The sequence below is a fragment of the Atractosteus spatula genome, chromosome 2, assembly GCF_055471065.1.
Source record: "Atractosteus spatula isolate fAtrSpa1 chromosome 2, fAtrSpa1.hap1, whole genome shotgun sequence".
In the NCBI taxonomy this organism is placed as follows: domain Eukaryota; kingdom Metazoa; phylum Chordata; class Actinopteri; order Semionotiformes; family Lepisosteidae; genus Atractosteus; species Atractosteus spatula.
The window spans coordinates 31998434-32022901 of record NC_142707.1 but is presented as its reverse complement, the minus strand read 5'-3'; the positions used below and the strand labels follow the sequence as shown (position 1 = coordinate 32022901).

At 38.5% G+C, this 24468-nt stretch overlaps 1 protein-coding gene across 1 annotated transcript; it reads right to left on the bottom strand.

Moving 5' to 3' along the window:
* Positions 1–548: 548 nt before the first annotated feature.
* Positions 549–23222, bottom strand: LOC148839560 (hormonally up-regulated neu tumor-associated kinase). The gene is made up of 10 exons (XM_088909156.1): positions 22974–23222; positions 19375–19667; positions 14212–14267; positions 11482–11620; positions 9901–10028; positions 7257–7392; positions 5920–6097; positions 2966–3058; positions 1930–2164; positions 549–1336 (listed from the first exon to the last, which is right to left on the bottom strand). Exons 1-10 carry the CDS (start codon positions 23220–23222, stop codon positions 549–551), a joined length of 2295 nt encoding a protein of 764 aa, XP_088765282.1.
* Positions 23223–24468: the final 1246 nt, after the last annotated feature.

Sequence of the window (24468 nt, the reverse complement as noted above, 5' to 3'; positions counted from 1 at the left end):
GTCAGACTTTGCTAGGCCAATAATTGATTCAATTAAATAACTAAATACAGGGTTAGAATGAAATCCAGGATGCCCGAGTCCTCTAGGAGAAGTGTTATAGGCCTCTGAAGTAGCATAATACATTTGTTTTGTTTTTAAAAAATTAGAATTATTTTAGGAGGAAATGAGGCTAAATGAACTTTAGAAAAATGTTTTTTGGGGGCTCAAATGTTGTTTGACCCTTGTCCCATTTTCCTAAGATGTCCACTGACATACTCTTGTCACACATTGATGGTAAAACAGATTATAGAGCCAGTGGGCTTCCCATCTAACAAATCAACCCGGAAGTGGTCTTGTCTGAGAAATCAAAGGGAATGTTCTTGAATGCTGCTCATCTGTGGATTCTAACTTTCCTAATTCTAAGTGGCATTCTCCAGAACAAGGCTGTTACTAAAGGTGCCTTCCAATGAAACTCAGGAAGAGCCTATGCACAATCTTCTTTAATGGCTCCATAAGCCCACACATCCTTCAGTAGAGATGTAGGCATTGTTCTCTCCTCAACATCTCCTTCATCCAAAATCCATTCGCAGAAGTTCCGGTTTCTTGTCTGACTTGGAGTGAAAAGCAGGCGAGAGCGCGGGTAAATTCCAGTCGGCTACTCGATGTGTGTGTCTGATCTGAATGGAGTTCCGCTTGGCCGCGCTGTTGCTTACGGCGTTGTGGCCCCTCTCCTTCGAGTGGCGTAAGCTTTTAACAATGAGGGTTTGCTGACGGGAGGAGGGAAAAGAAGGAGGCCTTGATCCGTTTACCAGAAATGGGGGAGAACCGCCGGTCCCGTTCTTTGTTGTGCCGACCCATGTGATCCTCCTAGGGATGTTGTCTTTTAGTGCAGTATGGCGCAGCTTTGGCAAAGGGGACAACTGTGCTGACTCAAGTGCTGTAAAATGACGGCCTTCCTTCTCCGGACAGCGCCAGGCAAGAGCTGGGACTTTTGGATCCATTGCCTGCAGCAAGTCTTTAAACCTTGTATCCTGATGAAGTGCTGGACTTTTATTGTGTCCCTTGTTCTCTACCAGCAGTCTTGGAGAAACTCCTTTCTCCAGATTGAGTGGATGGAGCTTTTCCATCTTGATTTCTGCATGACAGTTGATTGGTTCCAATGGGGTGTTGTCTGAATGACTCGCTCTTTGTTCTTGAAACTTTTGTGGTTTTGTAGCCACACTGGTTTCCTTGCGTAGGATAGGATGACCTTGTGTCTCAGAAGAGTCTGATTGGCATGGATTGTGACTGGGTTCCTCTTTACTAGTACACTCTGGGGGGACTAGGTGAATGAGTTCTCTATTAGCAAAGTTAGAAACTGCAACAGAAACAGAGAATGCTTGTGAAAAATGAGAAACGATATGCTCTTCACGAAATCAGAAGACAGTATACTAATCAAAGAGCAGATACAGGTAGTCACATAAGCCTCCTGCTTTAATAACCTTTTACCATTACAACATTGGGTCAAGATGTACATCTAAACAGAATATGAACATTATGAGAGGAACATGCCATTCAAAGAACATTGATGTTTTTGCATTTTTACCCCTGGTCACTCATGCAAAAGAGTACACACTACAGCAACAGTCCTCTAAAAATATCTAAACAAATATTGGTGTGCTTTAATGGTTACTGACATTTGTTTCTGAAAAGTGGCAACAAAGAGAATGTTTCATTTTCACCACAAATTAAAATGAAAGATTGAAACATAAACATTTTTGTAGCACAGATTGTCTATTTTTCACACAGCTGCAGGCATGGTGCAAAAGGTTGGGCCCCCACTTTGAGAATTGTTCTGTAGTATCTTTGACCTTCTAGTCCTTGTGTGAAATATGGCTCAGATTATTCCTCACAGTACTAATGTAAGCTGGGGAACCTGTAGAAAACTGATGACACACAAAAAGACATTACCTTCATCAAAGAATTCATCCTTATTCTCCAGTGTAACGGCAATTTCATCCTCTGCTATGACATCAACCGATGCAGATGCCAGGGAAGATGATGGGTCTGTTTTGTCAATGTTCTTAAGGTTTTCTCTTGGTATGTCCTCAGTCTTTTTTCTATTGCTTAGTGACTCTGTTTGTTGAAATGGGTTCCAGAGTGGTTTACTGGATTCCTTTGTGTTCTTCTCTACTGCTGTCTCCTTCTGAAAAAAACAAAACAAAAATACTCTATTTTTTATATATGCGCACACAAAGTTGGGAATTACCAATTGTTTTCAGATTCAGGGTTCTGATAATGACTCAAAGAGACTGTAGATATATGTCCCTGACTCACCAACTTATCAGAGCACTTCATGTTATTGACATGCTGGAATCTCCACACTGCCGTACACAAGCATTAGTGGTGGTGTGTCTGTCTCTGACACCTCTGAAAGCCTTCGTTTGCTTGGAAAGGAGCTACTGTTGCACTGGGACCTGAGTTCCCTGGTTGATTAACAGCATCTGCCTTCACATACAGACATAATGGAGACATTCTGCCAGGTGTTTAAGGGTGGCCAGGTGTTGTTGTGCGTTACTAAATTAAGTGAAGTTTGATTAAATATGAAGGTGTTGAGCGTGGCACTGTAGCTTGGTGGTTAACATTATGGAATCACAGCTCTTGGGTCCTGGCTTTCCTTCCAGTGCCTGTTGTGCTGATCGTGAAAGCGTGGGTTTTCACTGGGTGCTCTTGGATAAAGGGCGTTTGTAAATTGTCCTGCACGTGGAACAGGGCTCAATGCAGTGAACGAGGTACAGAGGGGACGTTACCCCCTCTGAAATGTAGATACTGTGAAACTCTGCTACTGCCTCTATCTAGGGAGTGGTGCTGTGCCTAGAGCACATGAGCAACTGGGATTGAATCCCAGCTGGGCCCGGAAGGATTGCTCCATATATAAACCCTGTCATAGCCTCATATCACACTAAGCAGATAATAAAAGTGGATAGCTAGATAAATGTGTTGGTACCTTTGGGTGGATCTTCTTTCCTGTGTTTGCCTTTTCTCCAAACTCAATCCAACCAGTCTTCTTAGGGAGGTTGCAGTCACTGTGCTCTAGTTTCTATGATAATTAACATAAGCAAAATCAGAACACTGAGACATTTAAAATAAGATTTTAAAAGAAGGTTCATCCTGTATTAATGCTGGGAAACACCTCTAGTTTCACTTACATTTTTTAAACCACATATAGATTTAAAATGTCATAAATCCTTGTTATTCACCTGTGGATTTTCTATTTAATTTTCAGCAATATCTGGTATTCACAATGCGAACAATGATTTACAGGGCCCTTTAAATATTGGGACAGCAAATTATTTTTCTTTACACTCAAGCCATTTGTATTTATATCCGTGAGAATATGGCATATTATAGATTTTAGTTTTGGGTACCTGCATACATATATTTGATCATATTAGAACAAAAATACTTTGTGTTCAACCCAATGATTTCAATGATCATAAGTACTGGCACATGGTCCATTGAGTGAAATGTTCATTCATTGATTACATCGAGTGTAAATGTAATCAACAGAGGCACTTCACACCAGCCACTTGCTTTTGCCTGTCCTTAAGGTGTTCTTTCTTCATTGAGTAAAATTGCATTTTCACTCGTATTTGAATTTGGCGCTTGACTTGGCCTATCAATTTTCTTAAGGACTTCCAATGTGTCCATGGTAGCACTGGCCATATGTAATGATCGGCGGCCAAGATTTAAGAAGTGTTATTCGATCAGGAGTATGACACAAGTTATAGAAAAACCCGATTGCACTTATCCATTATGCTGAATCCAAATTCGTAGTCAAAACAAAGCGAGGGTCAGGAAGCCAGAGATTCGGAGAACAGTAGATAGATCGCAAGCGAGGAATTTCGAAGAACGGAGCTGCAGTGGGAAACCCAATACTGAGCATTGTGATGGAGGTAAAGAGCTCCTAACTATTATGGAAACCGAGAGGTGTGGTGGTGACCGAGGATTGTAATAGGATAATTAATTTAAGCGCCGTCGTTTGCTGAATTAGAAGGTGCTTGATTGAGATTACCAGGAGGTGTGTGAATCTGACGCTGGCGTTTGTTTTGATTACTGCGGACCGTGACACCATATGACTGGATCATTGTCACGCTGAATGGTGAAGCGCAGCCTGTAAGTATGGAAGCATGTTCTTCTACATAACCTGCAATTCACAACTGGCAACCCACTGAAGCTAAGCAGGTGTGAGTCTGGCCAGTACCTGGATGGGAGAGTAGGGGTGTAACCCCGGCGTCCTGGCCAAAATTCCCATTGGCCTTTACTAATCATGGCCTCCTAATAATTCCCATCTATGAATTGGCTTCATTACTCTGCTCTCCTCCCCACTGATAGCTGATGTGTGGTGAGTGTTCTGGCACACTATGGCCGCTGTCGCATCATCCAGGTGAGGCTACACATTGGTGGTGGTGGAGGGGAGTCCCCATTACCTGTAAAGTGCTTTGAGTGGAGTGTCCAGCACAGCGCTATATAAGTGTAAGCAATTATTATTATTATTAATTATAACCAGATAAAGTGTTTCTGTAAACGTCAGAACTCATTCTACTGCTGCCTTTAGCATTGCCCAGGCCATGACATTATCTTCACCATGCTTCACAGATGAAGTAGTGTCCTTTCGATCATCTGCAGTTCTTTTCTTTCTCCACACCTTAACCTTTCCACAGACCATAAAGATCTGTTTTGATCTCATCTGTCCAAAACGTAAAAGTATTTACAGATTCTAATCTGGCTGTTCTGCTGGGTGTGCTGGTGAGAGGCTCCCATCTTGTGGGGTAGGCTTTGTCATTCTGCTAGCTCAGGCTCCTGCGATCTGTGGATTCGGATTCCTTCATCCCTGCACTCTGGAGGTTGTTGGCGATTTCACTGAGAGTCGTTTTAGGGCTTTTCATGACAGTATTGGTCATTTTTCTGTCATCAGCTACAGCTGTTTTACTTGGCTATCCCAGTCTTAGCTGATTGGTAATTACAACTGTGGTTTCTTTCTTCTTCAGTGTATTCCAAATTGTTGATTTTGGTATCCCCACTTTCAGTGCTAGGGTTCTGACTTTCTGAGTTTTCTTTTTTTCCTTTCAACTTCCAAATGTCCTGTTTTCTTTAACAGAACATTCTTTGGTTTCCATGATGACTGACTTTTGACTACAGACCCCCAACACAGAAGTCAAAGCAAAACTGGTAGCTAAGCATATTCACAGCCCTTTAATGAGCTTTCTTGAGCTTTTATTTATTTATTTTTTTACACCTGTCAATTATCCCAACACCTTTGTGCCTTCAACATAAAGTGTTTCAACAATATAAATGTATTTAATTGACTGTACATATTAGAACTGAATTTACTTTATTAAAAATAAAATACTTCGAAAAGTTGTTTGTATCAATCATATTTTTTTCATGTGAAATGATTATTATTAGAGACTAATAGTGAAAATCCCAGTTTACACTTTACCACCCCAATGCTTCTGGAGGTCACCATAATTGTGAGTTGTTTAGGGAATTAGTTCAATTTTATAGTAAGGACTTACGTATATTCTATGCACTTTTCAGGCAAATTCTATGTACGAAGTACATCCTATACTGGATGGTATAAAGATATCTGGGTACTGTTTTTTCACTGGATGCAGGAATTTCAGCAGTATTTAGCCTCATAACCTTCTTCTTTAGAAAGGGCTTTATTTAACAGATTGTGTTATATACCTCTTTGCTCCTACTGTATTAAAACCCCCCATCTACTGTTTCCTCTCATTGTGTATTTTCATTGTGTATATGTTGTGTATTTGTTTCATTTGTTGTTGTCATTCTGTAAAGTGCTTTGAGAAGCCACCTTTAAAGGCACTATATAAAATAAAGTTTATTAGTAGTAGTATTTCGAATAAATTACTTTATTAGCACTCTAATTTGATTTACCTTAATTGTTTTGATTCCTTTTTGGTGTCTTGCAAGTTTTTTCACCAGTAAGCAGTAAGTAGCCATGATGGCTGAGGGTCGGTTATTAATCATTGTGCTGATGACATCAGAAAGGGCATAATCCAGAGACTCTGTCATGTAGTTCAGTACCACTGAGTTCAGTTCGTCTGGTCGAAGTCTGAAAGAAAGTCCTGGTCAAATAATTTTATTTTTTACACAGTTCTTTTTCATGCAAAATAAATTTTTACATTTGTTATTTACCTTTTTAGAACTTCAGAAGTAAGAGACAAAACATTGAAACTTGTTATTTTGAGTGCATTTTAACTCCTGTTCAATGGATCAGAAATGATTCTTTGGCAAACAGAAGCTTCTCATTCTGTCATGCTTGTAAATATATTAAACTCTTTCGTACAAATGCATATTTTTTCTCTTGTTTCAATAGCAAGAAAAAATATTATACATTTCATTAAAAAAGATGTGCTGGTAGGTTGAGTCTGAACACAATAATGGGCTTTTCTCCCTTTCTGAAAACAATCAAAACAAAACAAATGATTTCAGGCTCCAGCAAAGTATGGGATTCTGTCTGAGCAAATGCCCCCCAAATCAGATACAAATTGTACCAATTAGTATGACATTGTAGCTACTTTACAGCTGTTTTCCTTGCAATAGGCTTTGTGAAGAATATACTTTACATTCCTATGATTTCACAGGTTTTATCATTAAGACAAAGCAGTATACTAATTCAAAAATGTAAATATAAGTGCTTGAGAATTAAAACTACAGCTAATTCTATCACTTTATAAGAGTTTCTGTATAAGGTGCTGAAAGCAAAGCACCATATAGCTCTTGATTTTAGCATGCTAAACCATAAGCTTGCAAGGTTCAGTGAAAACATATGGAAAGCATGAATAAAACCATGGCAGAAATTACAGTTTAAATTCACCATTGCAGACTTTTACAAGAGCAATAATACAACACAGGAAAAAGTCTATCTTTCCAAACCCCTTTTGGCTGAAAATCAATCCAAAAGGTGCCCACAACAAGGTCCTTAGACTTCACTTGCAATTCCCTGTTATTCCGAAATGTGGCCTTTTGCACCACTGTGTAATGGAGAATGGGCCAGAGATAGAGAGATAAAGACCTTACCCCAGACCTTAAGAGTACACATTGATGTGGGTCGGCAGTAAAAATAATGGCCCAGGCCTGTGTGCAAGCCATTCAGGGTTCTTGGATTTCTTATAATATTCTGCCAAAACCATTAAAAGCACACTACGCATGTTTTTTTCCACAGATCATTCCTCACTCTCGCCACATTTTTAAACCATCAAAGCCGATACCTGTTTTTGTAAAAAACTGAATTAAGGGGTCTCTTGATGTAGCCTTCATTTAACCATTTGTCTTCCATTGCTTCTTTGACGGCTGGCCGCTTGGTGGGATCAGGCTCAAGCAGAGACAGCATGAACTGAACAGCGCCTGTGGAATTAGTGACACATGGTTTGCCTCACTTTGAAAGATCTGTGTCACAATCACGGCAACATCAAAGTGCAACAAGACCCTCTATTTTCCACAGCAGTGATTGTACATTTAGAACATCATTTAAGCTGACCCACTATTTCGCATTTTTCTAAACAACCATCAAATAATATTAAATTCTCATCTATAAATTTGGGATTTAAAGACATACAGTAGCTCCTAGTCAAGGTGGTGTTATTATCTTCTATATTTTCTTGCATGTATGGTAGCAGACCTTATTCTGTTGGATTCTGCTCAGTTTTTTATTTGCATTATCAGGAAACGGAAAGCCAAAATGGCTCCTGAGAACACTTCTCAACCTGCGAACATCAAATTAATGTCACGCAGTGCACTGTCCCAAAAGCACTGTATTCCTTCATCAGCGCGACACAAAAATCTTCCCCAAAATGCGATTCCTCGAAGCTGGGCTAATGAAGATTTTCTAGAAATTTGAGATAATTATTTTGCACCGCCAAATTATAATCTATATATTACATTTCCATAATGTAACAACAAAAACAGTATACACCTTATGCTTTTAAGAAATCTTATAACAATTATGAGCAAGGAAATGTATTAGTGGACGTTTTCAGTATCATGCTCGATAAGGATACAGTGTTTGATACTGAGCTTAGAGCACAGCGTTTTGCTAATTTCTCATGAAAATTAATGAGCATATATACAACTCGCATATGTTGAGGTTTCTATACAACCTTTAAACAATTGTTCTATTTTCTGAACATCTTTGCAGCAAAATAGCGTGTCCAGTGTCTGTTTATGTGAACATACTTAAAATCCTTGTACCATATATTGTTCTGTGACATCAGCTCTTGAAATGGCTACATCATGCAATTGTGCTCAGTTCAGTTGGTTAATTGCACAGTAATTGAAAATGATTCTGATTATGATCTCAACATTATCTAGTGGAGCTCACAAACCCAAGTTACCTTAGTAGTAAATTGCTAAAGTCACAGAGGCTAAAGGGTAGGTTGTCTAGTTGCCAAAATAGTACAGTGCCAGCACGAGTATCGTGTTGTCACAGACTGGCTTGTCTCACATCTCTCTTGGTAAGATTCTGTCTCCGTAGCAAGTGATGTAATTCTGCAGGTAAACTCTAGCTCATTCTGACAAGGCTGGCTAAGGGAGGCCTGACACTTGTTGACTGCTGCCACTCTGGCTTCTTCACTGCTGTAAACCAACCCTGGGGAACTAGAACTCGTGTTACCTGATCTAAGAATAGTAACAACACTCACTGAAGTGCGTCCTGTACCTGGGTGTGGGCATAACCGATTTGGTGAGTGACTTACTAGAAGTTATACAGTAGGTTTGCTTATTCCTTGATGACACTGTGTGATTGCTGTGCAATACCAGTGTGAACAAATTGTATTTCCAAATATATTTTGCAGTGTAGTGTTTATTTTAAAACATTGTTGTGCCAATATTATTTATTATTGGAGAAATACAGATAGTATGGCAGTATGCTATTAAAATGTAGAAATCCAGATTGTGGTTTGTGGGAATCATTAGTCCTGAATGAAATCAACCCCAGGTTATTTGCCATGTGTCAAAATAATATTTTTGAAAAGTAACATACTGTACTGTTAACTGTTCTCTTTGCAGACTGTACACTGTATGTGCTCCTTAAACTCAAACATTTTTTTTTACCAGTCCAGAGTTAGACATTTTTCTAGTAGCAGAAATCTTAATGTATGCTTTCAACGATACATAATAAGAAATGTATATGGCTTTTTCCAGGTTCTCCAAACAAAGTTACACCAGGTGTACAATACTGAAGCCAAATTGCAAATTTAGCGTGCATTGTGTATTAAAAAACCTCCATGCATGTTCTAACCACTTCTTCCAATTCGGGGTCACAAGGAAGCAGGAGACTATCCCGGCAAGCAATGGGAGCAAGGCAGGGTACACCTTGGTACACCAGTCCATCATAGTTAAAAATTAAACAGGTGACTGTGATTTGCTTTAAAATGTTTTTTTTTCCCTGAATTTTCATCATATTTGTTTTATATCTTCATCCACTATTTTGAACAAACCTCTTTGCAGCTTTATAGCAAGTTTGAGTGACAGAATTCCATTTTACCTCTTTTTGTGTGTAGATGGCAAAAAGCAAATGGAATCTCTAGGGCAAAAGGTGAGGGAGAAAAATTGTACTTGCATGCCTCGTATATCCATTCCATTTCAGTCCATTTCAGTCTGCTCAGCCAGGAAACCTGGCACCAGTAGTACTGGAGCCTGAGTGAGCTGTATTATTTATGGAAACTTTGATATCACAAGACTGATCAAGAGTGGGAAAATGTTTTAGTAACACATGGCTGGTTTTATTGCTATCCTGCCTTTTTATTATCTGGCTTCAGAATTCATGGCACATAACACCTTGCATAACAATGACATAACTGACATAGGATATCTCTTGTCTTCACGTTGAAGTTGTTATATGGGGTTGCACATTACCTTTGCTGATGTCAGATGGAATAGCACTGATTTCACCATTGACCATTTTCTGATGAAGCTGCTTGATATTGAAGGGCTCCACAGTAAAAGGCAGCGTGCCTGTCAGCATAGCGAACATGCTCACCCCGCTGTGGAGGTGAGAAACAGCATCAGTCAGCTGCAGCGCAAAGGCAGAAAGAGACCCGGCGATCGTGGCCATGAAAGAGGGGAGGTTGTTCCCCTCAGGGAAAGCGAGGAGGTCGTTTCCCGCCAAAAAGGAAAAACAACGCCCTGGCTGTGGAGCCTTCTTGGGGTTTGTGTGCCGCTCATCTGAAGAAGGCGTCATGGCCGAAAGGTCACGTTTCTTACTTTCGCCTTTTATTTTTCAGTGCGGAATTAACCTCTATTCCTTCCTTTTCTCCCCTCACCCCATGTGCACCTCCCCACTCACGTTGCCTGTCGGCCATCACACACAAGCTTAATAGTTCTTTGTCTCAGGATCACATCCCGTATGAATACATACTGTACAGCATTTACACTGTACGTTATTGTACATAATAAATAAAATTGGATTTCTTGTTTTTTTGTGGGATCCCGTGTGCAACAGATGAAACAGCAATATTTATGCTTTGCTGCGGAGTGGGTTGGACTGTTTTTAAAATCAGTTTGAGATACGATGGGGGTGAACAGAACCAACTACTCAGCACCAAAGAAAGTTTTTTAAACATCTAGATACAAATGTATATTTAGCTCATACTGTATGTATTCATAGAAATAAAATATAAGTATAAGTTAATCTATTTCCTAATCACTCATACCACAATCACAATACAGGTTAGTAGGGGAACCAGAGCTTATCCTGGCAAAGAAAAGGATACACAGGAACAAGGCAGGGTACACCCTGCATGGGACACCAGTCCATTAAAGGGCAAACACAGACGCAGATATGCACCCACTCACAGTCTTTGGACTGTGGGAGGAAACCGGAGCTCCCAGGGGAAACCCACATGAACACGGGAAGAACATATCACCACACAGACATTAACCCAGGTACAGAACAGCCCAGGGCCCCCGGTGCTGTGTGGTAGCACTGTGCTAACATTCTAAGTGATGCGTTGCCCATTGTTAGTTAATATACATTTATTTTTAAGCAATAATACATTGCTGAAGAATATAAGATATTCTCTAAACTTTGTATTTTAGCTTTAATAACGAAAGGCCTGACACAATAATGCCTTATACTGCGATGGAAAAAAAAAGGTTATTTTTTTGTTATATAATTGTGTTTACAATCACCAGGCAACATTAATGATTTACTCCTGGAAATAGAGCTTGAGCCCGTCATTAATGGCCTGAAGCAAACTGACCACCAGAACCACTGCAGTAACTGGAGTGTAACCCTTCAAAAATACCTCGCAGAAATCCAACCCGCATTTCATTTAGGGAACAGCTGAACTTTCCATATCCAGGAAACCAAAACAGTGAGGTGACTGCCTTAGATTCCACGCGACCACCAATAACAGCCACAAATATTTGTTACTGACAAGGGCTTATTTTGAGGCCTATTAAATCGCTTGTGTTTCTGCTTGGTCAGCAACTTACATTGACCACACGTCCACCTTCGGGCCGTACTTCTTGTGCGCCAGGAGCTCAGGGGCAGCGTAGGCAGGGCTGCCACACTGCGTGTTCAGAAGCTCCAGTGAGAGGGACTCCACTTTCAAAGTGTTGCTTAAACCGAAGTCTGTGAAACCAAAACATGGAAATAACTACAAGAGCAGACAAACATTTCAGCTCTCTTTTGAACTCATGAAAATGACACATCACTGGTAATGATATTAAGCATTTTACTCTTTGGAATTCCAGGTTTCTTTTGGGCCAGTAAATGCAAGACATGTGTAATTACACCTCTTAAACTACAATTGCAGCTGATGTCATTTGGACAATACAAATACTGTACATACACAGCAACATGACACATCTACTCTATCTGAATTAGAATGTGCTTTCAAATTAAGCATGCAAACTCTAGGACATTTAGCGATATGCAAATAACTTTGAAACCATATGAACCTACAGTACATACATAGTGAAGCGCCTTCATATACGGTACCTGCAGTTACACAGGCAGTCTGGCATACTGGTTGACAAAACCTCCCTAATAAGAAATTCAATGTAGTTACATAATATGTTTAATACTTCTTTCTAATTCAGAACCATTAATGCTTTGCCTGAAGTCTTAAACCACAAATAGGCTTTTGTGGAAGTAAAGTTTCCTTATTTCCTCTTGGAAGAAGAAGCATGGAAGCTCACATTCTCTCTTAAACCAATCAAATCAATATGCCAAATGGCACATAATATAAGATGGGCCTTATGTGTAAGATCAGAAATATTGGATTTCTGCCAGTAATATATTTTTTTTAATGATCAGACCAAATGCACAATGGAATGTTTGTGTTAACCAGCCTAAGTCAAACAAAATGTGAGTTTTTAACTAATGCTCTGCAATGATGCTCTGCACATTTTATTCTTCAGTGACACAGCCATGTTTGTACTGTAAGTAAGAAACATCACCATTCTCTCCACTCAACGTATTTTTTCCAGTGCCTCTTTCTATCCCAGAAATGATTCTATATCTCATGTGCATGGGCTCCACCCCACACAAAAAACGAGCTGTTTTTTTTTCTCACAAAGGAAAGAACGACACTAAACCTCACCCATTAATGATGACATTGACAATTGGTGACAATTCCCCATACATAGAACCTGCAACTCTGCCCTACACTCCCTTATAGGGTACCTTCTTCACGTTACCCCATAATAATATCACTAAATCATTTGTTAAACCTCATTTTAAGCATGAAGACATTTTACCAATGTATTAAAACATTTCACTGATGAATGGCCTGAAACGTGTCACATTTCAGGGCTCTCAGTTTGTTGGTGTTCTTTCGGTTCGAGATGAAGTCATCTGATGTGATCATTTGAAGCGAAGAACACAAACCACATGATTTCTGTCCTGCACACTGGAAAAACCCTGGGTTAGTACTTGTGCTGCCAATTACTATGCTATATATTCCATATGCAATGTCACATGGTGAAATTATTGTGCTTTCACATTTTTCATTTATTTTACTTTGTAGTGCTTTATGATCCTTTGAAATAAAAAAGTGCTATATACAGGACGGTGCCTTGCAGAAGTTTTCAGACCCTTGCGGTTTTCACATTTTGTTGGTTTTTAAGCTTGCAGTCATGACCCATTGAAGTAATATTTAATATTGGTTACAAAGGAACAAGTAATAGGGTTATTCCATGCTGAAAAGAGAAGAAAGAAAGCACAACGTTTCGGCTGTGGAGCCTCACACCTGAAGAAAGCTTCACAGCGGAAACATTGTGTTTTCTTTTTTCTATTTTCAGCATGGAATAAACCTATCACTTGTTCCTTTGCAGCCTACACACGCTGACGTAGCTACCCACCTGAACTACTTTAATATTGGTTATATACATAACTTATTCCACACATTCAATGTAAAAAGAAACAAAATGAAAGAAATAATATGAAACAAAAATATTTTTAAAAAGTATTCAAATCATCTGTGTGGCAAACCTAAATTAAATTAGGTGCACAAAATTGCCTTAAAGAGCCACACAATTAGTTGAGTGGTCTCTGTGTGCAAAAATATAAATTTTCATGGTTTCAGAATAAATATACCTCTCGCTGTTTTTAGAAATGATTCACCCATGAAGATGAAGGAGTTTTCAAACCTACTCAGGAATAAAGTTGTATAAAGGTGCGGATCACAAAAATGGTATTAAATATTTCAAAGATCCTTAATATGTCTTTAAACGTGATGAAGTTGATCATTAAGAAGCAGAAGACATCCAAACACTGCTAAGATCAGGCATGTTCCTCTAAACTGAGCAGAGCAGCTGGGCAAGAAGGAAACTGGTTATGTATTACTAAACATGTTAGTATATTGTACATTTAGGCAGCATCATTGAAGTTCCCATCACATACAGAAAAAGATCTCTTGTTTTTTGCTTTAGCATGAAGCACAAAGGGACACAATCACTACATAGACATATTAGCCCCTCTCCTCATTGTGAGATTTTGAAAGCATGACTCAAAAGTACATGTATTTGTCTCTTACAACTTAAATTGAGCATATACATTTTGGAAAACTCTTGTTATGATCACGAGATTGCATTTTCTCTTCTTTGCAACAAACCATGCATTCAATTTAAATAACTTTCAGCCTCTTTCAACCTTGAAAAGACTTAATTATATGAAAGCCACATTTGTATCAGTAAATTTTAAAATAGCTATACACATACCGACAATTTTAATGTTGTTGAATTCATCCAGGAGAAAGTTTTCAATTTTTAAATCTCTGAAAGCAAACAAACACAAAAGTTAATAAATACATGCTGCAGGAGTACAATAATGCTACAGGATATGCAGTAGTAAATACTGTACTTAGAATGCAACATTTGTTAGCATCCTTAATAATTACTGAGTGAATTATAACTTATATCTTACATACAGTAGTGTGGAATTAAATTTATTAAGGTACATGTTCAAACTTTTCAAACAATTAATATTGAATTCTACCAGTTTTAAGTTATTAGATTTATTTTCATTTTCTTCCTGACATTAATAATCATAATCTCACTGTAAGTCAAATCTCATATGGAAAGGGGATTTTAAATATCAGTTAAATATTTTTTAAGCAAAAAGAAATTGTGCAAAAAACATGACCAACATACTTTTGTATGTAGCCTTCAATAGAATGTAGAATGTATATTGTCAGCTTTGTAAAATGGTGTTCTGAAATAAAGAATGTTGTTTAAAATGCCTTTTAAACTTGTGAATATCACTGCAGAAGGGAAACTGCCTACTTTACCTGAGACAAAGACTGGGCAGGCATACAATCGAGACCAAATAATTCTGTCAAGCAGTTTGCTGATTAACCTAGATCATAACACTTCTGCACAGCCAAGCAGAAGTCTGGGACTAGAACGATTACAGCTGAAGTTCAGGTGTTGGGTGTTCTGAGCTATAAATGGAATCTCCAGTGACAGTTCCTGGAACTGAGCCTGACAGTTTGCAAGAGTTATGATTTCTTCCTTTTCATGAGCAGAGGATTTTGGGGAATTACATTAAAATAGAAGGCAGGGGATAGAAGATACACAAGGGTTGCTGTGGTTTACCAAAGGTAATACATTTCAAGTTATAGCATTAAACATCAATACATAATATTATTTCTGAAGCGTCGTAAATGAATGTTTCATCCGAAATGTTTGATGAGCACCTGCATTTAGGGAAAAATAATGTCTTAGCAGACACTGCCAAGGGTGAAAATAATTACTCATACTGCAAGAGCAATTTTCTATTATGTGCCTCTGTGACATTAATGAGTGTCATTATCTGCATTGTTGTTTTGATCTGAGTCTAACAAGAACAGCACCATTATAATGAATGCAAAAATTGTCCTCATTTAGTTCCAGTACTAGGCATTATTTTGTAAGGACTGTTAGGGAAAATATATATTTTACTGTTCTTTCTTTCATTATTGTAATATTCAGCATTTCATTTTCAAATACCATGTTGCTTCATGGTTTTTAATTAATCATGTTTTAGCGTTCACTGACATGAGGTGAATAATAACTGCTATGAAGAAGATAAATATAAAATTCAGTGAATGAACACTGGTTATCAAATCCATTACAGTATATTGAAGTCTGTCCATAAAATTAATTGAAACACACGGATTGTGAGGGTCTTCCACCATATTCCTTTAAATGTAGATTGTAAAATGTACACTGAAATCAATATCTCTAGTGCAGATCATAAAATCTAGCATAATGTTGGCATCTCCCACTCAACCATCCTGTAAAATGTGATCCGCATTCAGGGTTCTGTTGGTAGTGTGTAGGGTCTACACACTGTAGCTTAGCACCTACTAAATCAAGTGTAGTGCTAGTCTAACAGTCTTACACTGTACTCCTACTTGGATTGCTGGACACAGGGATGTTACGTGTAACAGAGGAGAAAACAGAGGAGAAAATCAACACAGGCAAAATTTATCATAACTTTATCTTAAAGTCCCCAAATTCCAGAATTATAGAAATGTCTGCTGTTTAAACATACATAACATTATAGGAAGGAATTCAAGTCAATGATTTGGCCCATCTTGTTTGTTTGGAGATTGGCAACAAAGTGAGCGAAGCAACTCATCCTGCAACAAGTGGGAAGCTTGTACCAGACTGTCACAACACTATGTGCAAAAAAAGTTTTAAGCATTTCCAATTAGATTCTAGTTTGTGTTTGTCCCTGAGGAAGACCCATGCAATTAAATTTGTCATTGCCTTTGAGGATATTGAGTATTTGAAGCAGGGACCTTCAAAGTCATCTCTGCCAAGACTAAAAAGATTCAGATGTTTTAACCTGTCAGAGTAGGATATTTCTTAACACCCTGGAAGGCCGAGTATCAATATCTTTTTCATAACATGGTGACCAAACGTGGAGGTACCAGTATTCCAAATGGTTCAAGACAGCAATAAACACAAACATAAGGGAAAAGAAATCATTTTCTAAAATGCTTAAAAAACAGCAATTAAAGAAAATGAGTTGAATGGCATTACAAGCACCAGAAAAAAGGATCGGGAGGAAGTTCAAGTAGAAATTAAAAGGAATGGAGGCTAAAATATGTGATAAAATGGTCTTTTGGCACTGCAAGAGGAAAACAATCTTCAAGAACGAAGTAAAAAAATATCTGGGACACAAATGGGAAACTTCTTAACAATGAACTGAAAACAGATGATGTAGAAAATGAGTATTTCGCTCTGGTACTGTATTTACTAGGAAAGAAGTCAACATGCCACAGGCAGCATAACAAGAGTATCAGAGTGGCATGGTGGCACAGTAGTTACCATTGCTGCCTCACAGTGTTGGAGCCTTTCAGTTGTGCTGTCTGTGTGGAGATTGTATGTTTTTCATGTGTTGTGAGATGTGAGTGTGTGTACTTTTGCACCTTTGTGTGCCCTGTGATGGACTGGCGTCCCATCCAGTGTGTATCCTACCTTGTGCCCATTGCTTGCTGGGGTAGGCTGCAGCTCCCACCCAACCCTGAATTGGATAAAGATGTTAGAAAAAGAATGGATGGAGAGTACTAGCATAGAAGAGGGAGACGTGTTTCAGATACTAGAGGCATTCAGGATGAATAAATCCCCATTGTCCAATGGTAGTGTAGTATTGTAGGAAATGAGAGATGTTATTCAAAACCCATTGACACAACTCTTCCAAAAAGTCACTTGCTCACTTGTGAGTAAACTGAACCAAGTAATTATAGACCAATATGTCTGACTTCTATTACATGTAAGGTAATGGAAACCATCTCATATACGGAAATAATATTCTAGGAAATAGTCAGCAATGATTTAGAAAAGGTAGGAACAAGAACAACGCTAATTAATTCACACAGGAGATATGATATGGTCTATTTAGACTTTCAGAAGGCTATGCATAAAATTTGCCATAAATTATTCATTCTCAAATGGCAGGAGGTAGCCCTTCAGGGAAGCATAAGGGTTAGAGTGCTACAGGGATCTGTACTAGGACCACAGCTCTTCTTAATTTATATCAATGATCTAGATTGCAGTATAGTAAAATAGTCATGCTGGGTATATCTGGGTATATTAAATGATGTTTCTAATTTGTCCTTGTGTGCTAGTGCTTGTGAATGTGTTCGTATACCTTATAATGCACTGCCATCTCCTCCACGGTTTAGTCTCATCTGTGCTTCTGGGACAAGCTCTGGGATAAGCTTCAGGGTGCAGTAATACTTATCATGAATGTGAGGTTTCTGATAGTGGATGGTCATCTAATTATATATCCTATCATGGACTTCCTTTCTATTGCTTCTCCACATCATCTGGGAGACTTAAAGGTCGTGTCTACAGTACATACACACTTAATTTATTTTTATACTGTACATTGTTTCTTCAAGATTAGTGGCTATTATCTTAGATTTACAATTCATGATTTTGCTATACTGTATACATACAGTACACTGTAACACTGCACTTGGCTTTTGTCTGTATGAATGTCTGTTTGCCTTGTCTTGAATTTTGTCTTTCCTTTGCAGCTTCTGCAGTGTTTGCTAATCCTCCCATTTTGGCATCATCTATGAACTTGACTAGTTTCCTAACTATACTTGAATCTACTTCATTAATATCCACTGGACTAAATACAGAGTGGTACTCCACTAATTACTGTATATCACACCATTTTACCCCTTTTCCATTTTGTTTCCTAAACCTAACCCTAACTTTCTTTTTAGTTTGCATCTATTATCCAGGTATCAATACAAAAATATGCATGAAAACATAAATGTGTAATTGAAGTATTAATCTTTTACAAGAGACATTATCGAAAGCCATCTCAAAACCTAACTTTATGTATAGTTTGTTATACTGCAAACAAGATCATTGATAGAAATTACGAAGATCCTAGTACAGATCCCTGCAGCACTCAAACCATCACATTTCCTTGAATGCCTTCAAATTGGAACCTCCTGCAATTTGACAATTCATTAATGAGACTCTTTATGAAAAGCCTTCTGAAAGTCTAAATACACCATATCATATGTCCTGTGTGAATTAATTGTTGTTGTTCTTGTTCAACTTGTTCAAAGGCAAAACCTACCTTTTTCTAAATCATTGCTGACCATTTCCTGGAATATTATTTCCGTATATGAGATGGTTTCCATTACCTTACATGTAATAGTCAGAAATATTGGTCTGTAATTACTTGGTTCAGTTTACTCACAAGTGAGCAAGTGACTTTTGGAAGTGTTTTATCAATGGGTTCTGAATAACATCTCTCATTTCCTACAATACTATAGGTAAGATACCATTGGACCCTGGGGATTTATTAATGTTCAGTGCCTCTAGTACCTGAAACAATTCTCCCTCTTCTATGATGGTACTGTCCATCCATTCCTTTTCTAACGTCTTGAACCAATTCAGGGTCATCCCAACGGGCAAAGGGCACAAGGCAGGGTACACCCTGGATGGGATGCCAGTCAATTGCAGACTGTCATATACAGTACAGTCACAAAAACACACACACTCACACCAGGGCCAATTTTCCAGGACGCCAATTACTGTAAGCTACCAGTATGTGTTTGGACTTTGAGAGGAAACCAGTGCACATGGACAACACCCAAACAAACATGTAGAAAACACAAACTCCACACAGATAGTACTATGTCCAGAGTTGAACCCAGGGTCCCAGATGTGCTTGGCAGTAGTGCTATCCACTGCACCACTCTGCTGCACACTTTACTGATTATTCTTTAATAATATTAGGTTATGAAGATAAATTAAATGTATATTCTAAGTGGCCTAGGTTTTTGCACAGATGCTGCTATAAAAAGGTCTATTTGGGCCACAGCTGTCAGTGGTGGAACAGGGCTCCGATCAGGGCCTCACTACCTGTGCACGATGCCGTGCCGGTGGAGGTGCTCCACAGCCGACATGATCTGCCTGGTGTATCTGCGCACTTCCTTCTCCTCCAGCCTCTTCCTGTCACAGATCCGGTCCATGAGGTCCCCCCCCTGGCACAGCTCCATCACCATGTAGTAGGAGTTCTCCGTCTCCAGGGTCTCATACAGCTGCACGATGTTCGGGTGCTTGACCATCTGGTGGATCCGCGGCTCCCTCTTCATGTTTTTCAGCACGTACGAGTCCTGCTTCGCTTTCTTCTTATCAATCACTTTGATGGCAACCTGGCAAGTCAGTTCAATGTCTGTTTGTTAATGCTGGAGTTACAGCAGCCCTACAAACCCTGCCTTTATGGATGGATAGAAACTACTAATTTGTTTACATGGGGGATGTTTTCGCTTTTGCAAATGCCAACTCATTCATCTGAGGTGTGGATGAGATCAGACTTCTTGAAGTGGTAGATAGTAATCCAATTCCTTTCCATAGAACCATATCAGAAGAAAGGTGGTTAATCTTACACTAGTAGAAGTTCCACAGTGTCCATCACCTACAGACTGCAGTATCTATGATTAGGTACCTTATGAGTGAAGTGTGACAATTCTTTTTAGTTCACACTGATCACAATTCAGTTCTGTCCTGTTATAGGCAACTGGACAATCTATTCTGACAGGGAGTCTGCACCACATGCACTCCGCAGACAAAGACCACAGACCTTTAGACCAAACAAAGACCATTGGAACTTTACGTTTCTGTGTTTTTTTACTTTATGTATCTCATGAGCAAAATATGAATCTGCTCATGTTTAACAAGCAGCAAAAAACAAAACAAAACACATGACTGCAGAGTACTCAGAAAGTTGCTGGATATGTTTAAATGAGCAACTAAGACAAGGCATTTAGTTTAACATGTGATTTCACAACTAGCCTGATAGTTATGGAATCAGCCTTTGTGTGTCAGGATGAAAGCTTGTCTCCATGGTTTCCATAACAGATACACAAAGTAAGGTAAGAAATAATCTGACCCCCCTGAGCGACCTGCTGTTCAATCACCAGTCATGATTTACATATCCTGCTTTGGAACGTGTTGGAATAAGCAACACAGAAGGTTTTGCATGGCTTGTTACAGACTAGATGCTACGATTCACTGACAAAAGGAACTGAGAGTCATTTTACTCTCAACCCACTGTGATTTCATTTTGACATAAACTGTTGCATTGTGAACTTCTTTCAGCTTTTTGGTCTTTCAAAAAAAATGAATTTACTTTTGAATGGCCTCTTCTGATTACAGTAAATGTAAACCTAAGTGAATGCATATACTGTACTTGGTCTACTTAGAGGTATTTGATTAACACATTTCTCATGGTGTCATTTGGCTAATGCACGATTAAAATTTCATGAAGGGATTTCAGGTTTACTTGGTGTTTCTTTTTGCGTAAAAGGAACAGAATGTTTGTCACTGTAAGGTAAATACAATACTTAAGACAGCATGAGGTAAAGCAAGTGTTACACCAAGAAAGAGGTTTTAAGTATTTTAATTTGTGAAATATCATGGGTTTTGCAAAAATGCACAACTGAACAGTCATATAATAAAGCACAATTAAACTTACTTTAGATCTGAATGGTGTGAGCATACAGTAAATTGAAGGCATGTAATTAAGTGTTTCTTTGTCTCAATGAAATTTAGTTTTAATATAGTATGAAGTGTGTTAATTCTTTCAGGAAGTGTCGGGCTTGCAGTATTATTTATTTTGTCCACCTTTATTGCAGGACATCTACAACAAAGCTCAGAGGAGATAGAGACAGACAGATATAAAAAAATAAACTATGCTCAATGCTCAAGCTATTATTGAAATCTGAATCCCAGGTGAAAGGTTTATAAAACCATTTTGTTCGATCGGTAAACCATTTAAAAGTTGTCTTGCATTAGATTAAGTTTTTTAAAAATGAAAAGTAAGCTTTCCATAAATTCCGTTTAAAAAATCTGTTACTGTTTTAGTGTTTGTACGCCATTGTAATTCCCTGTGTGTTTGTATTAATTCAATCACCAAAAATCTGAAAAAGGTGAATGTCCTTATTTCTAGGAGAAATAACGATACTTCTGTTGGGGTTTTAAGCAGTTTTCTTAGGCATATAACAGGTGTGTGATAAAATTTGAATGGCACCCATCCAGGTCTTTTATGTTAAGAGATAATTATTTTTCCTGAAACACATGTAAAAAGTAATACTTTGCTTACAAAGACACACACTGCAAGTAAAACATCCCATTGCTATATTTGGGAAATACATCACACCAGAGATCACTAAAAGTCTGTACACAAGCTCTGTTTATTGCTTTCCTCTACATAGCTGTCAAAGCGCAGTTAAGTGAAATCCAAGGCGATACTTTAGAACTCTGAAGAAAAGTGAAGTCCTGTTAACTATTGTTGATGAATTTACTCATAGTTTTGTCACATTTTAAATTACCTTTGCTGACAAATGTTTTATTTATTACAGCTGGCAACGCAAACCTAATAAATAAGAAAAGTCCTAAGAAGGAAACTGGCAGTTTATGCCAGACCTTGTATTCAAGCTGTTATTTTTAGAAAAAAACACTTTTTTGAATAATTCACACTTAAATGTAGAAAATGCCAGGCTCAACATGCATTTGGCAGTTAGCCCTCTTGTGTAATTGAAGCTCTTACACATAACTCAAGCAGGTGGCTAATTAAAATCATAAAGAAGATACTTTTTAACCATTTCCACTTTAGTATTTCTAACTTTTTACTATTAAAATAATTCTGTCCTTCTATCCCAACTAATACTATTCTGCATTCTGTTTTATTTCTATAAAGTTGGATACAAATTAAACTTTCATCCAGACATATCAAAACCTTAGATCAGAAATGCGAGTCCTAGAGGGCTGCTGTCCTGCAGGTATTCTTGCAAGCACGATCCAATTAACAGCCTAATTGAAGTGATTATTGGTTCAATGGGTGTACTTTAACAGATTTGTCCAGCTTTTTGGGTACTGCCAATTTAAAGAAATCTATAACACCTACAAGAGTGTAGGTCTTTGAGAGCTGGGAGCCTCTGCTTTAGATAACACTTAGAAATACAATCATTATTTAGTAAACAGCAATCCTCGTTTAGAAGTTCAGTATGAGGACCAATAAACGTCAGCACAAAGGAATAAAAGTGCTGGGCAAAAATGAAATGGGAACTTTAGTAGTTGAGGTATCATAGGTGAGAATATTAGCAATAACAGCAACACTTTTATGAAGTACTGAACATTTAATATGTTTTCTTAGAAACACTGCAAAGGGATAATTGACAAAGACAAACCAGTTAACCATAAAATGTGTTCAGATAAAATAAGGTACTGGTTAAGCTGAAAAATCAAACAGGGAAAGCATGTTTAAAAATCTGTGTTTCAAGACAGCTTTCAGAGGTTTTGTGGTACAGAACTCTACTGCTCTGGTGCACAACTCAAGAAAGCCGCGACACTGTGCTTTGTTTAACAGAGCCCATTGCCAAAAGGAAGTAATAACTGATAGACGTGGGAAGCCAAGGCTGACACAGGAAATAATTAGTGCTCGCAGATTTGAAACTTACCTTCTCTCCTGTGCTGATATGAAGTCCCTCCATCACTTTGGCGAAGGAGCCCTTGTTGATCATCTTGCCCACCAGGTAGCTCCCGACCCTCTTGGTGTGAGGAAAGTTTTTCACTGTATCCCGCGGGACCTTACTGAGACAGGCGAGCACTTGGGTCTTGTCTTTGCCAGGCCTCTCTGGAATGATCCTCTCCAGCTCCCCGGTGTCCCCTGTGATGCCCTCCAGGGCAGTCTTGACCGCCACAGGCATTGTTATCCCTGAACTCACTCCCAGGGCTCCAGCTCCTGCAGATGTGGATGACTAACGGTCGGTCACCTCCACTGGGAGAGAGCCCTGAGACCTTCATCACAGGCTGTTCCTCCCTCCCAGGACTGCCTCCCAGTCAGTGATCTCTGTCTACAAGCAGACTGGTTTGCTGAAGCAGAACCAAGCAGTAGATAATTAACCAAACCTGATACACGGTTTGTGCGAGTGTCCCGCTGGAGCTGACAGACGCACCCGAGGATACTCTACACCCTTATTGTCCCCCAGTACATCACATTGTTTAACAGCAGAGCAACTTGAGTAACACATGCACTTTACTGGTAAAAAGATAATTGTCATCTTTAGAAATATCCTTAGGGCCTTTATTTTATAGCAAGGTGATAAAGAAAAAATGTGCCAAAAAAAAGTAATTTGCCTTATATCAATAACCTTTTAATATCTTCTACAATACATTCAAAAAAAGGAAAAGACCACAGAAGTTACAGTACACATCTCATACAGAAGTAAATTATACCGATCTACTTCCATCTTTAATATGATAAGGAATCTTAAAATCTATTGTTTACAGAATACATACAGTATATAGAAAAAATGTCGTTTCAATGGCATTGATCCAGGATCACAAACCATACAGTACCTGAGTTTTTTTAAAATTCCTGCTTTATTATTATGTTGAAAAACTGCTATTCCATCATTCACAAGATGCTTTAAGGTGAATATTTCAGTTTTGCACCTTTTGCACCATTTAGGAACAACAACAAGGTGATTGTGACTATAGTCTACAATGTAGTATGTAAAAAAATCTATAGTTCTTTTTCTGAAGGGTTTGTGGGGAGTAGTTAGGTAGAAAAGTATGTTTCAGAAAAGTTGGTTTTGGTGTGTGTTAAATTCGACTACCTGCTCTGACTTTCATGGAGAATTTCTCCTTCGGAGCTGAGGAACATACTTGGTTTGGGTATTGTACCTGATTCTCATTCACCCACTTTAGAGCCGAATTGTGAAAATGTTATAGGCATGTACGTATCTGTTTGATAAATGTTCAATTCCCAATGATAAGCATGAGAGAGAAACTCATGAGGGCAATTACACATCTGAGGGCTGTGTTCAATTTCCACAAGCCTGTTTCTTAGTGCTGTTAACAAAATGTTTGGAAAAAAATGTCACACAGATGATCATGTTAAAGACTGAGAAGCATTGTAATATGCATTTAAATTCTAAAATTTGGCTAAAT

Excerpts from the sequence above, each read along its gene's own strand:
- LOC148839560 (XM_088909156.1), bottom strand. The coding sequence starts at position 23,222 with ATGCCTGTGGCGGTCAAGACTGCCCTGGAGGGCATCACAGGGGACACC. Across the intron at positions 2,165-2,965 it reads GAAAGAAGATCCACCCAAAG|AAGGAGACAGCAGTAGAGAA; the intron begins GTACCAACACAT and ends TGTTTTTTTCAG. Across the intron at positions 1,337-1,929 it reads GGATGAATTCTTTGATGAAG|TTTCTAACTTTGCTAATAGA; the intron begins GTAATGTCTTTT and ends TTTCTGTTGCAG.